Here is a 12906-nt window from a genome sequence, read left to right as displayed (position 1 = left end):
TTTTTTTTTTTTTTTTTTGTCAAAAAGAAAAAAAAAAACTACTGCACTTCACCGAGCTCTTTCCCTCCATGGTTTAATAAATCACAACTCTGAGCAGCCCTGGTTGAGGCTCGCTGAAGTCGAGGCCTTCCTCTTCGATCAAATATCTCTGTACAGCTACCGGAAGTCTAGCAGGAGTGCGGGAGCCCCGGGTGTGGTGTCCTGTTCCAACACAAATATAAACCTGCAGACGTTGTCCGGAGGCCCTGGCAGTACCCCTCAGCACGCTCAGCTCGTGCTTCAAGACATGAATCGCTTCGCTAACGTGCAATCCGTGCAAGTCGATCATGCGTTCGTGTCCTCTTCCATTTCCTGGACTGTCTGCACCTATTTGATTCCTGAAGAAATACCGTACATACACATCAATAAACAGCAGAACAGAATGAACTGTAAGCGAGTTATCAAGCAATTCAGAAAATTCCTGTAGTCGTTGTGCAAGTCTTAAGAAAAGCGTGCCATCACTCTTTGAACCGTTCATTGAATGATCAGAGCCATGTCAAAACAATATAGGATGATTCAGTCCAAGTAATCAAAGACATAACATTCTTCAGGATATGAATTCATACACCTTCTCCAAATTATCTTTGAGCACAGAGTTGCAAGAATGACAATAATAGGAAATCAAAATTAACCATGAAATTTCACCTGCATCAACCTTGTTCGAATCGAGATGGGAAACAAACCTCTGCCGATAAATAGATTCTTGGGCCCTTCCATGAGCTGCCTTCATTTGCATATTATGTAATTGTCCCTTCATACTTAGTTCCTTCGCTAAAGCCTTGTTACCGATGAGGTACGCTTGTCGTGCCTATTTAGATAGAGCGTAATTACCTGAGTCAAATATGAGTTGTGGGCAGGGTAGCACAAAGGAGAGAACCAACAACCTTTCTTACAGACCTGTTCAAAATATGCATTTCGCAGCCGTGCGTGATCACGTGCTTCCTCCCGCTGCTCAGTATACATGTTTCCTGCCAAGTTAATATTGTTAAAGCAGAAACCCGTACAAAATTTAGTTTCACATCATATCCCCAACAAAGACAACGAATTTTGACAGCTATGCAATTACCAACTGCTTCGCCAGTTTCAAGCCAAACAGGAGCAGCCCGAGCTGAACCTCGATGTAGCAACCTCTCACTATAGGTGTCTTTCCCATGACCACCAGTAGTATACTTGCTAGCTAAAGTATGAGAACTTCTACTTGAGCCAATAGAATCATCAGCAGAACCATTTCCATTGTACTTCCACATACCAGAATCCTGAGATGCCAATTTCCTGACAGTGGAAGCAAAATCTGCAGCACCTCTAGATGGGGCGGTGCTGGATTTGAAGAAAAGCATGCCATCCTTATCAGAAGAGAGATAAGAGTTGCTACTTTGTTGGAGATCAGCCCCATCAAATTTTGGATGACCGTTTTGATTACCTGACACTGTAAGCGCAGGAAAGTCCACTGCACTAAGATTGGGGGCAGACACTGTCTTGGAATTCAGGTTTTGACTTATCTCACCATCAACTTGAAGCTACAGTTTAAAAGAGTACAGTATGATAAACTACATAGTAATATATACAGTCACACAAAAGATAACATGAGTATGGTGCTGGCTGACAATCTCTTTATAAAACAATGAAGACAAGGTTCTACCAGATCAACTAGTTCAGATTGTGCTATATGTCATCGAAAACTCTCTACCCCTATTCTGCAAAATGATTCACATAGCTATACCACTAGAACAAGCATTCGTAGACTTTAATAAGAGATTCTTGTAATATCAAGAAATGACAAATAAAAATTCACTCAGGCACAGTTAACCTCAGTAAAAGTTTTCACGCACGAGAGGAATAAAGAGCGTGGCAAGTGAGCTCAAGATGTTACACAACCAATGAAAGTTATGACTTAAATTACCATAGCCGCAAAACCATCGAATAAGAAACAAGTTGTCAAATGTAAAAATGTTTTGAAGATGAAATTTTGCTTCCACTTGATGCCTTAGAAAGGCAACTGACCTGTAATTGAGTCTACTTTATTCACATCTTAAAAAAGTCAACTTACCTCTAATTGACAGAGCATCTCAACCGTCAGGTTTAAGTCACCACCATTAGCAAAGTAAACTTCTGCGAGGCTTTCAGCCGCAAAACCAGGGAACTGTAAAGCCAGAAACTCAACAGGGTTCAGAATATCACTTTCATCCATTGTTGTTTGCTTGCCCAAGACATCCATGGCTAATCCCCTCCCGGAATTGTTGTGATAAGGAAGTTGCTGCTCGTTGCTAACAGGTTGATTGCTATTGAGAACTGGCTTCTGCCAAGGTTTATTTGACATTTGGAAAAGACTGGCTGAAGATGGATCTTCTCCATAAGCGGAAGAAAATCTAAACTTATCAGCAAATTGACTCCCATTAAAGTGATTTAGATTTGAATCCTGCTGATCATTCAACAAATATTCACTGCCAATATTAGCAGCGAATAAAGAGGTTTCGCTGTCATCATGCAGGGACAGGCCTGCCATTGAAATATTTCCAAGAGATAGGTTCTCATCTTCTCCCATTGACTTGAAATCAGGTGTGATATCATCAGGGAGCTGATGCCTCCAGAATTGGCGGGCCTCATCATCAGAATTATTTGATACAGACGACTCAGTCCGATCTAGAACAGCTTTCCCCAATGTCCCAGAAGTAGAAAATCTTGCTGTCAAGTCTGGCACACTGCTACTTCCAACTGGAGATGCTCTGAGGGAGAAGGGAATGAACTCAGCAGCATTTGGATTCAAAGCTGTCACCTTGCTTCCAATGTTTTGTTTTGCCTCAAAGGTTTTCGTTCCTTTCTTGGACACATTCATTATTTGCTAACACGAAATAGAACGCTCACATGTATTTGAAAAAATTCTATAGGGAAAAGCTCAACTTTTTGTAGCCTCAACCAAAACCTACAAAATATGATTTCATTTCATCCGACTAGTTAGTAAGTCAAGTAGACTTAAATTGACTGATTTCCATCCTACTCTGAAATGAAACGAACTGCAAATATTCAATAAATCTCCATTTAGAAACTGTACAAATTATCCCCACGAAAAATTATGCATTGCAGCATGGATAGTTTAAACTAGAAGAACCTATATCGTTTAAACTAGAAGTCTTGCAAGTAATTCAACCTTTCAAGTTTCATTTGATAGAAATGGCATAAAGTAACCATTCAGTTCATGAATTTATCATACACTTACATTACCAGACAACACTTCATGTCAGCTAAGTACGAGCAACGGGAATACCGAAGCCAAAAACATCATGCAGAAAACATTTATTACAATTGGTATGAAGGAAAACGTGACATTCGTTACATCAAAATAAATTAGGGGGGAAAAAAACAACAACAACAAACTTCATAACGAGAATAAAAACAAGATAAAGTACACAACTACCTGTAGAACTAGAAATCTGAACCTGACCATAAACATAAACTACCAAACTTTACAATTGAGGTAACAAGTATATCGCTAGCCAGAAAATCAGAATAGGATAAAACAAGATTCAGAATCTCGTAACTACACACTGACATTAAAGAGATCTCAGTAATTTCAATGCACAGAACAATCAGAAAGAACAAGAAATCAATCGCAGAAATTTCCAAATTAGGTACAGAATTATTGCTACTGTACACAGCGACGACCTAAACATAAATCCATAGATTAGAAAACCAGTTACGAGGAATATACTTCTCTTTACCTTTCCGAAACAAATCGAAAGGATCCATGGAAACGGATCGGATGAAGTCAGAAGTCAGAAGGCTAAAGAATTAAAGATAAGGACTAACTCTTATCTTCAATTTCGAACTTCGCAAGTCTGTCACTCTCCCACTCTCTCTTCAGTGTTCTATCAGCTTTCAGAATTACGTCTTCTCTCCCGCTTCTCTCTCCGCCCTCCGCCTATCTCTCTAGTCTCTCTGCCTCCCTCCCTTTCTCTCTGTGGGAGAAACCCTCCTTGGCATTATACCAGTAGCAGCCAGCACCACCACAAAGATATAAAATTCAAAATGACGATTAAGCCCTTCGCCACTCAATTTGACTTCCTCTCTCTTTTTTAAAATAAATAAAAAAATAAAAAATATCTCTGTAAAATTTTTATTTTTATAATCCAAATTAAACAGATAAGCACGAAATTGGGATTTAAAAAAAAAGCTTTCTCCCACGAAATAAAGCCTCCACTTATTCTTCTTTAATTATTGAATTTTATTTATTTATTATTTTTTTTATAATCGGCCCATTTAGTTCGGCCCATTTAGTTCGGCCCATTTAGTTCGGCCCATTTAAATTGAAAACAGTATAATCAAACTTTTGTTCTTATTGTAAACCAATTAAAAGTATAATTTTGTTTCCTTAATAATCCCATGTAATTTTACTGATTTAATGGTATGGTAGTAATGAATTTTTTAAAACATTTTATAATAATTAAAAATAATTAATTAAAAGAGGAAATAGTGACAAATTATGGAGCCAAGCATCGTCAAAACACTCGAAGAGAAAATTTTCCGACACTGTCATAGAAATCGGACAAGAACGTGTTATCTCATCCTTACCATTTCAACACTACACGTTGAGCCCTCTGTACAAGATGTGTGCAATCTTTCTTTTGACGTAGTAACGCTTTTTTTATTAAATACCTCAATTTTTTTTTTACGCTGTAACGTTGTAACGCTTTTGTAGAGTCAAAATGCTCGTGACTTTCCTATTTGGTTTTAGGGTTTCTTCTTTAGTATGATTCTAAACTTCTATTGTCGTGGTGCATATAAATTAGGTAACTATGGTTGCAGCTTTTCGAGGGCGATTGTTAGAGTGAATGTAAGTGTTATTTGTTGTAAGACCTCACATCAATTGAAGAGGGGATCGAAACATCCTTTATAATGGTGTGGAAACCTCTTCCTAGCATATATGTATTTAAAAATCGTGAGACTGACAATAATACATAACAGGCTAAAACGAAAAACATTTGTTAGCGGTGGGTTTGAGTTGTTACGAATGGTATCAAAGTCAAACATCTGCAGTGTGCCAGCAAGGATGGTGAGATCCCAATCTGTTAGAGAGAGAAAAGAATCATTTTTTACACGGATCTGTCAATTTTTTTCTAACAGACTTGATAAATAACGAGTTAAAGCGGACAACATTCAAAATTTGGCAACTTAATTTTTAAATTTTATATCAATAATAAAGTAAAAATGTATTAATTAATCATTTTATTTTGTCGAGTTGTGAAACTCGTCACGTCATTTTAATTTAATTTTTCTAACAAACGTTAAATACGAACGGACAAAATAAAAAATTTTAAAGATTAAAAAGTGATTTTAATTTTATTAAATTAAAAAAGTAAAATTAACGTAATCAAGATTAAAAATTTCCGTTTTCATCTAGCACCAAAGCTGAGTTGGCAACCAAATTTTGGTGAAAGTAGGAACTAAAAGACAAGGGAAAGAAACAGATTTGAAGCTCGTGTAATTTGTACTTGCTTCAGTATTTATAGCAAAATTACAAAAAAAACGGCAGATATTTGTTGGGCCAGAACGTTCATTAAGAATGGGCCGCGTGGCCCAATTCAGTAGGCCCACGCCCCTCTTTTCTAGCCATGAATACGCTAAACGCCATCGTTTTAACCACACACTACATGCCTGCGATCACGTGTGGGCCGCCACTTGTTCTACTTCCTATGGGAACCACAACTACTACCACGCGCACTTCACGCTCGACATATACACGTCATCTCCTTTGTCTTACGCTAAAATTGTAATGAATTTAATTTAATTTAATTTCCCCCTCATATTTTAGGTTTAGAAAAATGACAAATAATTTTAATATTAATCTTAAAAAATTTATTTATTATTTTTCAAACTATTTATTTAATATATATATATATATATTTATGGTTAAATTGTAGTTTTGGGGGAGAGAAGCGATTGTGGGGGACGCGCTTGGGAAAGCGAGTAAGGGAAGAAGGAAAATGAGAAAAAGGAAAAGACGAAAGAGGACAAAAAAAAGAGGGAGGAGAGAGGAGAGAGTCATTATCATGATAGCTGGCGCAAAGTGGCATTTTCGGAAGATGAGAACAAACGAGGACACAACCAAGGCCTTCCAATTTATGTAACGTATGAATATGATGAATGTTCCAAAAACCTTCCCACTAATATTCCTCCATTTCCCCAATATTACCCCTACTTTTGTTTCCAATTTTATCCTTAATACTTTTACCAATATAAAAATTTTGTCTCAAATTAATTCATTTTATTCTAATTACGAAATTTGTTTTTAATTTAATATCTTAACTTTTTTTGGTCGAAATTTAAGTTAACAATAAGTATTATTTAACCAACATTCATAAAAAATTATTTTAAAATTACATTTGAAACCAATTTAAGTTCTATTAAAAGTACAACAATTAAATTTAAAAATTATGTACAAAAAAAAAATGTTGAAAAATAAGAAATTCTGTGAACTAATTTTGTAATTGGTAACATTTTTTTTTATAATATTATTAGATGTGAGGTATAAACTTAATGATGCTTTCCTTAATTTAGTAATTTTTCTAAATGTCAATAACCTCTAAAATTTTAATTAAAGAGTGAAATTTTGTCATGGTGTATAATTATAGTAACTCTTAGTGGAATCAATTATCAAAATTTAAAAGTTGATATTAATTAATAAAAATATTAGAATGGAAATTAGAACTTATAGACTATATAAATAGATATTCTTATATATTAAACAATTTTATCAAAATGCAGGTAAATATATAATTTACGTCCCGTAATTTCGTTTTTAATTTTTGAAAATTCAATTTTTTATTTCTCTATAATTTTAAAAAAATTTAGGAAATAAATAACAAAAGAATTAATAATATAAAGAAAAAAAAAAAGAAAAGAATTTTGCAGTTTCCTGGCTCGGACGTCTAGATTCTAAACCAAGCCCCCGTCGCTATATATAAGTCCAAAGTGAAGCGCATTTACGTAAGTGAAGAAGCTTTCTTCTTCGTCTTCCTTCTCCGTTCTCTCAAATTTCCGGTTTCGGTGAGAGGCAAAGAAAAGGAGCCAATTGAGGCTCTGAAATGTATATGATATTTTGGAATCTGCTTATCGACGGCGAGGAAGTGACGGTGCGGGAGTGGGAGAAGGAGAGATAAAGAAAGATCCGATTGAGTTTCGAATTCAAAAAATTCAAAATCCGTTCACATCTTTTTGTTCAAATCAAATCATCCTTTTCCGGAGTTTGTCAGATCTTCCGTAATATTATCAGACACAAGAAGAACGATCGATTCGAACATCCGGAGAGAATATTCTAGACAAGCGTAAATTTCTGTTTGATTGTTAAGTTATCTTCGTTTTTTTTTTTTTCTTTTTAGATTGTTAATTTGATATTCTTACAGAAATACCGCGCGGATCTTGTTGATTCTGAATTTCTGTGGCGGCTGGAACAGAATCAACAATGGCGGCGAAAGTGACGAAGGTGATCGCAAGCATCGAGCAATCGATTCCGGTGACGCAGCACAACGCTCAAGTCATCGACGTGGAGTCGATAAAATGCGAGTGTTGTGGATTGACGGAGGAGTGTACTCCAGCGTACATCGCTCGAGTGTGCGAGAGGTATGAAGGGCGTTGGATTTGTGGACTCTGTGCGGAGGCTGTGAAAGACGAATCTATCAGATCTCTGAGCAAAATCACCACCGGTGAAGCGGTGAAGAGGCACATGAAGTTTCACAAAGCATTCAAATCTTCAATTCCGCCGGTGAATCCGACTGAGGATTTGATTTCAGCTATGAAACAGCTTTTCCGTCGCTCTCTGGACTCTCCAAAAAAAGACGCCTCGCGATCGCTTGGCCGTTCCAATAGCTGTTTCTCCTCCATGCCGAGGCGGCGAAGTCATTACGATTAGACGCTAACCGGCATTCACAGGCGGTAAAATTAAATAAAAGAACGCCATATCTCTTGGATGTTAGTTTATAAAATTTCGAGTACTCTGTGAAAAAATTTCTAGGCCTTTTTCTTTTGATTCTGTCTTGCATATTCTTCTTCAGAAAATTCTACAACTGATTACCAATCTCGGACGAGATTTTGAATTTTGCAGTTGCATGGCGACAGGTATCTCTTAATTGATTTCATTTCTATATTAAAACGAAGTACGATTATTCTTTAATATTAAAACAAATATGTGATGATTATGCAATGCACTGACAACTCAAATATTTTGCAAGATTGCAAAATAGACCCCCGAATATTACATATTTATTCCAAAACTCGGGAGAATGACGAGAGAGATGTTTTGTTGGACGTTGGGGGCAAAATTAAAGTGCGTTTTGGGGATAATGTTTAAAATCTTCTCTCAAACTGCAAATATTTTTCTTTTTCACATACTTATCCATGGCTGACAATAACTTTTTCTAAAGCTTCGAATTTGGCGCACCAATTTGGTCTTATTAAAAAAGAAAAGCCACACATTGGAACATCAACTCTAAATAGACTCCCTAACGCTTAAGATTTGTTATTTGCTATGTTTTTGTGAGATTCCGGGAGAAAGGAACAAAACATTCTTGTTAGGGTGAAGAAACCTCTCCCTAATAAAAAGGTTTTAAAACTTTGAAGAGAAACCTAGAAAGTACAAAGAAGCTAATATTTGATAGCAATGGGCTTAAAATCACTCGAATGGGGAAATGGATTGTGAGATCCCACATCGATTGTAGAGGGAACAAAATATTTTTTTTATAGGTGTGAAAATTTCTCCCTAATAGATGGGTTTTAAAACTTTGAGAGAAAACCTGAAAGGAAAAATCCGTATAAAATAATAATAATAACATCATAACCACTGCTCAATCATGACCACCAAATTGGCCACGTTGTGCTTTTTTTTTTCCTTTACCTGCACCCATCTTGAGTGCAGTGTATTAATATTGCAATTCGTACTGGATTCTTTAATATACCACGTTCATATTTTCCAATTGTTTTTAAAAAAAATTTGGTGAAAGTATTTACTATGCACAATCGAACACTTCATCAATGTTCGTATGGTCTAAAAAAATGTTATTTTGAGCACGAAACTTTACCTTATAATTTTGTTCATCTAACTAATTTGTCTCAAGAGTGAAGTGAATCAGGGGAATCCCTTCTTTGGGTTTGTTTGATGTTTGGGAGGGAGTTTGAAAGTGATTCATGAACTTTTAAACCTACATGTTCCAACAACATTGTCAGCCATTACTATGAGTCGTGTCCTTCAAATCCCAACCCCAACCACAACCGACATATGGTCTCTATAGTGGTCCTTCCCATCTCAACTAAAATTTTGATTTACCTAAAAATGCCAAAGAAATCAAACCAAGGTGCAAGATCCATCCAAACAAAAGAGCTAACATGGTTTAGATTCTGACCTTCGATTTCTTAATTAAGATCATATGTGTTGATCAACGTGACTAGTAAACTTTCTTTTTCTCCCTTCTTCCAAGCACTAATCGATAATGCCTATGAACGACATTAATGACTATGAAAATGAGTGAAGATTAGACTGAAATTTTTCATGCTACTCATTCATTTATTATTTTTCATGTCAGGCTTTTTCTTTAATGAAATGGAGTCCACTCCAAGGCATAACCGAGAGCCCCAACATCTGAGTGCATGTGCTCTGGCTAAGTTTTCCGGCAGGGTCAAAGTTAGGGAAGAAAGGAAGGGAAAGAAGGAAAGCAGAGTTGAGAGTAGGTAGGGCCATGGAGTTGACAGACCAAGGCAATAGGCCCTGGTGGTTAAAACACTCGTTCCACTTGAAAACAATGAAAAATGTCCAATCAATTAGAAGAAGATAAAGGACAATGGGCCATTGATACCAAGCACATGAACAAGTATCCAACTCAGCCCCACTCGCCTCTACTGTTATTATGCCTTAAAAAACCAACTCCTTCTGCAAGTGCAGACAAAACAAATTCAACTTATTCATTGTGTGAACTGCGAAGGGAATGGAAGAAAGGCCTTGAGTTGATTGTGATCTTATCCTCCGGAAGTTTCCCTACCTTTCTAATGCTAGGATTTGACTCAAAAGTCTTGTGGAATATTTCAAAAGGGGCTGATGGTTAAGAGCAGAATGAAGAAAAAGATGATAATCTTGGAGAGACAAAAGGGGCTTCTTTGAGTCTACGTTTCTATTTCGTATGAAGACCTGACTTATTCTAGGATGCACATAAATAAATACTCAAATAAATGTGAAAAATCAACATAACTTTCTCAATCTAAAGCAGACCAAAAGACATTGACTAGATTTGACATTCAAACAGCATAAGGTGCTTATCTGGGTCAAATCACTTTGTGGTGCAACGTGTGGAAGAAGTTAGTTTAGAGCATAATTATTCTTTTCCCCAATCATTAGCTGTCTTCTCAAGTTTTCAAACTGTAGGAAGCATCATTCCCAGAGTTTTCTTGTTCTTTTTCTTTTTATTGTTTAAACTCAACTTACGATCTTATTTGAGATGCTTTTCACTGTTCATCCTTTCAGCATACTAACTGTCAAAGTAAGAATATCTCACAGCTTTTATCCCGGTTTAAGATTTTCACATCCTCTTGTACCGATGTATTGAATCATTGGCAATACATCGTTGAAAAAGATGCAATAAAAGGTTTGTTAGATAATTTATTTGTTTTCAAATGTCTACTTTTTCCTAATTTAGTTTGAATTTTTTTATTAAAAAATCTTAATCTGAAAAAACCAAAGGCAGTCGTTTTTTTTTAAACTAAAAAGTGAAAATCTAAGTAGAGAAAAAGTAGGTAGAATAAGTTTTATAAATTCATTTTGGAAGGCAGAATAAGAAACAAAGCCCAAAAGACATGATTTGTAATTTAGTCGAAAACAAATTTTAAAATCTAATATGTAAAAAGGACAAGAATTTAATTCAGAGTGAAAAGAGCTTATCTGTAAAGCTGGCTTCGTAGAAACGGCAGCTTCCACCTCATGCTTATCTGCAACAGGAAGCGATCGCCACCACAGATGGAGCCACGGTCCTACCCAGACTGAATAGCTAAAGCATGTGCTGCGATTGCGGCGGCTCAGCCATCAACCTTGCAAATGATCTGAGATTTGATGATACATGCTCTTTATGGAAATTGGGATTATTCAGAAGCCACAAATGAATCCCACTAAATCGAATAACAAAGTACAAAACAAGATAAAATTAAGCTGTCAAATCAGAGTTTTCTAGAACAATATCCATTACTAAACGTAGCGACAAAATTTCCAAAGCATTTGACACAATAAGATGGGTGACCAGGTGCAGTGTACCGTGTGGCTAATCAGATCTTTCGCAGTCAATAATATTGTAGTGAAGTAGAAATATGCAAAAAAAAGTGACGAGCATCGAATAGAATGTTTATGTTGTGTTATATTAAAGCTGCGTGAACGCTTAGCAATGATAAATTGAAAATGAATGGTGCTTAAAGTAGCATACAGGAATTCTGATCAGGCAGCTACACATTCAGTATCCAATGCTTTATAATCCACGATTTTCCACCCCTGATCACCACTTCAGAGACTGCTAAATTCTCTATCATAATGTCTATCAGAGAACAGTGAAATATCAGTACCCGCGTAAAGATCATGAAAATCATATCAACAAAACGGATGGTCCTTAGCTTACCTACGCACAATGAATTGCTCAGCTCCTATTTACATGCCCTCGGGAAAAACGGAGGAAATAAGTCTTGTAAAGGAAGTCTTGCCGATGAAGGCACATCCATTAACTAATTCGCTAAGGCTGATCTTGACTTCTCAAGGGAACCAGTTCACCTTCTTGTTGTTGGTTTGGGAGCGTTGGATTGCCGGGAAGCCATCTTCGAAGTTTTTCAAGCCCAAACCTGGTCAAACAAGCAATCAAAATCTTTTTTCTTTTTTCGTTTTGACACACTGAATCAGGGACTCGAGACTACTAAGGAAATTGCATAAGCAAAGTTTTCTCGATTCATTTCTTTGAACTTATCCGTCACTGAAGCCCAAAGTCTCGAGATAGTAACTCGATGATGAAGTTTTTTTAAAATACTCAATAGAATTTGGATTTGTTACTCAAACTATCCAAGAAAACCACGACTTCGGCTTCTATCACTATCCATTGCCAATAATAATTCAGATATTTTTCATCTTGGCCCACAATACACTCTTTAATGAAGTTCAAACGTATTTCTATACTGAAAGTCGAAATCTCTTACATTAGCTCCGTAACAAGACGGTACAACAGAGTTTAAGAAAAATATAGCTTTAAAAGATAGCACACACATTAGTTTAATAATGAAGGATCATAACTTCGTTCATTTTCTCTGAAGGGCAGAGGGAAAGGGGGGGTTTTATTATCAAATCCTATACCAAGTAGAGTTTCAGGATCCTAACCGACTACAATAGAGACGGGTATTAACTAATGGAGTAGAGAAAAATAGTAGTGTATAAACATTTGGATGTCCATATGAAAAAATTCAAGAACGAAAATAAAAATATATGGAGCAGGTATACTTACAGGTCTAGTCTTTCACAAATTGCCCGCCGCACTGAAGAATTCAGACCATATGCTATTGAATTAAACAATCCCTACAGCACAAAGGCGATCATAACTAGTTTATTAAAATAACAATTACCAACATAAATAGCATATTTCATAAATTTGTGGAAAAGTTAACTGTCTAAATGGTGATTGAGCTGCTTATGCATCATCATTCCATCTTTATTGTGTTTTGGAAGAATTAATAAAATCAATAATGACAAAACCTTGCTATCCTTTTAGGTCAATGACATCTGGAAACATCCTTAAAAATCCCACCCAGCATTCATAATCATATACTCAAGTAACAACGATTGCCAAAAAAAAAAAAAAAAAAAAAAAA

The 12906-nt window shown here is 36.1% G+C and overlaps 3 protein-coding genes across 9 annotated transcripts in view; 1 reads left to right on the top strand and 2 right to left on the bottom strand.

Annotated features, from left to right (window-relative positions):
- LOC111445761 (polyadenylate-binding protein-interacting protein 7) lies at positions 1-4051 on the bottom strand. Of its 4 annotated transcripts, none has more exons than XM_023084223.1 (6): positions 3756-4047; positions 2087-2959; positions 1106-1556; positions 937-1007; positions 723-847; positions 74-377 (listed from the first exon to the last, which is right to left on the bottom strand). In XM_023084223.1, the coding sequence occupies exons 2-6, from the start codon at positions 2870-2872 to the stop codon at positions 74-76; spliced, it is 1737 nt and encodes a 578-aa protein (XP_022939991.1). In that variant the 5' UTR covers positions 2873-2959; positions 3756-4047. The 4 variants fall into 4 exon arrangements, with proteins under 4 accessions (XP_022939992.1, XP_022939991.1, XP_022939994.1 ...); XM_023084226.1 differs by having other exon boundaries at positions 151-502; positions 3756-4051; XM_023084225.1 differs by lacking the exon at positions 74-377 and adding an exon at positions 421-502 and having other exon boundaries at positions 685-847; positions 3756-4051.
- A 2948-nt stretch (positions 4052-6999) lies between these two features.
- Positions 7000-8133, top strand: LOC111446520. The gene is made up of 2 exons (XM_023085364.1): positions 7000-7358; positions 7437-8133. The coding sequence occupies exon 2, from the start codon at positions 7496-7498 to the stop codon at positions 7940-7942; it is 447 nt and encodes a 148-aa protein (XP_022941132.1). The 5' UTR covers positions 7000-7358; positions 7437-7495; the 3' UTR covers positions 7943-8133.
- Positions 8134-10278: 2145 nt separating this feature from the next.
- The window catches only part of LOC111446519 (G-protein coupled receptor 1-like), a 6057-nt gene continuing 3429 nt past the window's right edge, over positions 10279-12906 (bottom strand). For 3 of the 4 annotated variants that reach the window (XM_023085362.1, XM_023085360.1, XM_023085363.1), the window contains 3 exons: positions 12543-12613; positions 11676-11892; positions 11373-11594 (listed from right to left, as the gene is read on the bottom strand). In XM_023085362.1, coding sequence (XP_022941130.1) covers positions 11787-11892; positions 12543-12613 — 177 coding nt within the window. In that variant the 3' untranslated portion in view covers positions 11373-11594; positions 11676-11786. Of the gene's footprint in view, positions 11113-11372; positions 11595-11675; positions 11893-12542; positions 12614-12906 lie in introns of those variants that run through there. The other variant, XM_023085361.1, reaches the window with a different exon arrangement.

This window comes from Cucurbita moschata, unplaced genomic scaffold (genome assembly GCF_002738365.1).
Source record: "Cucurbita moschata cultivar Rifu unplaced genomic scaffold, Cmos_1.0 Cmo_Scf00008, whole genome shotgun sequence".
In the NCBI taxonomy this organism is placed as follows: domain Eukaryota; kingdom Viridiplantae; phylum Streptophyta; class Magnoliopsida; order Cucurbitales; family Cucurbitaceae; genus Cucurbita; species Cucurbita moschata.
This window is presented reverse-complemented; position numbering and strand designations above follow the sequence as displayed.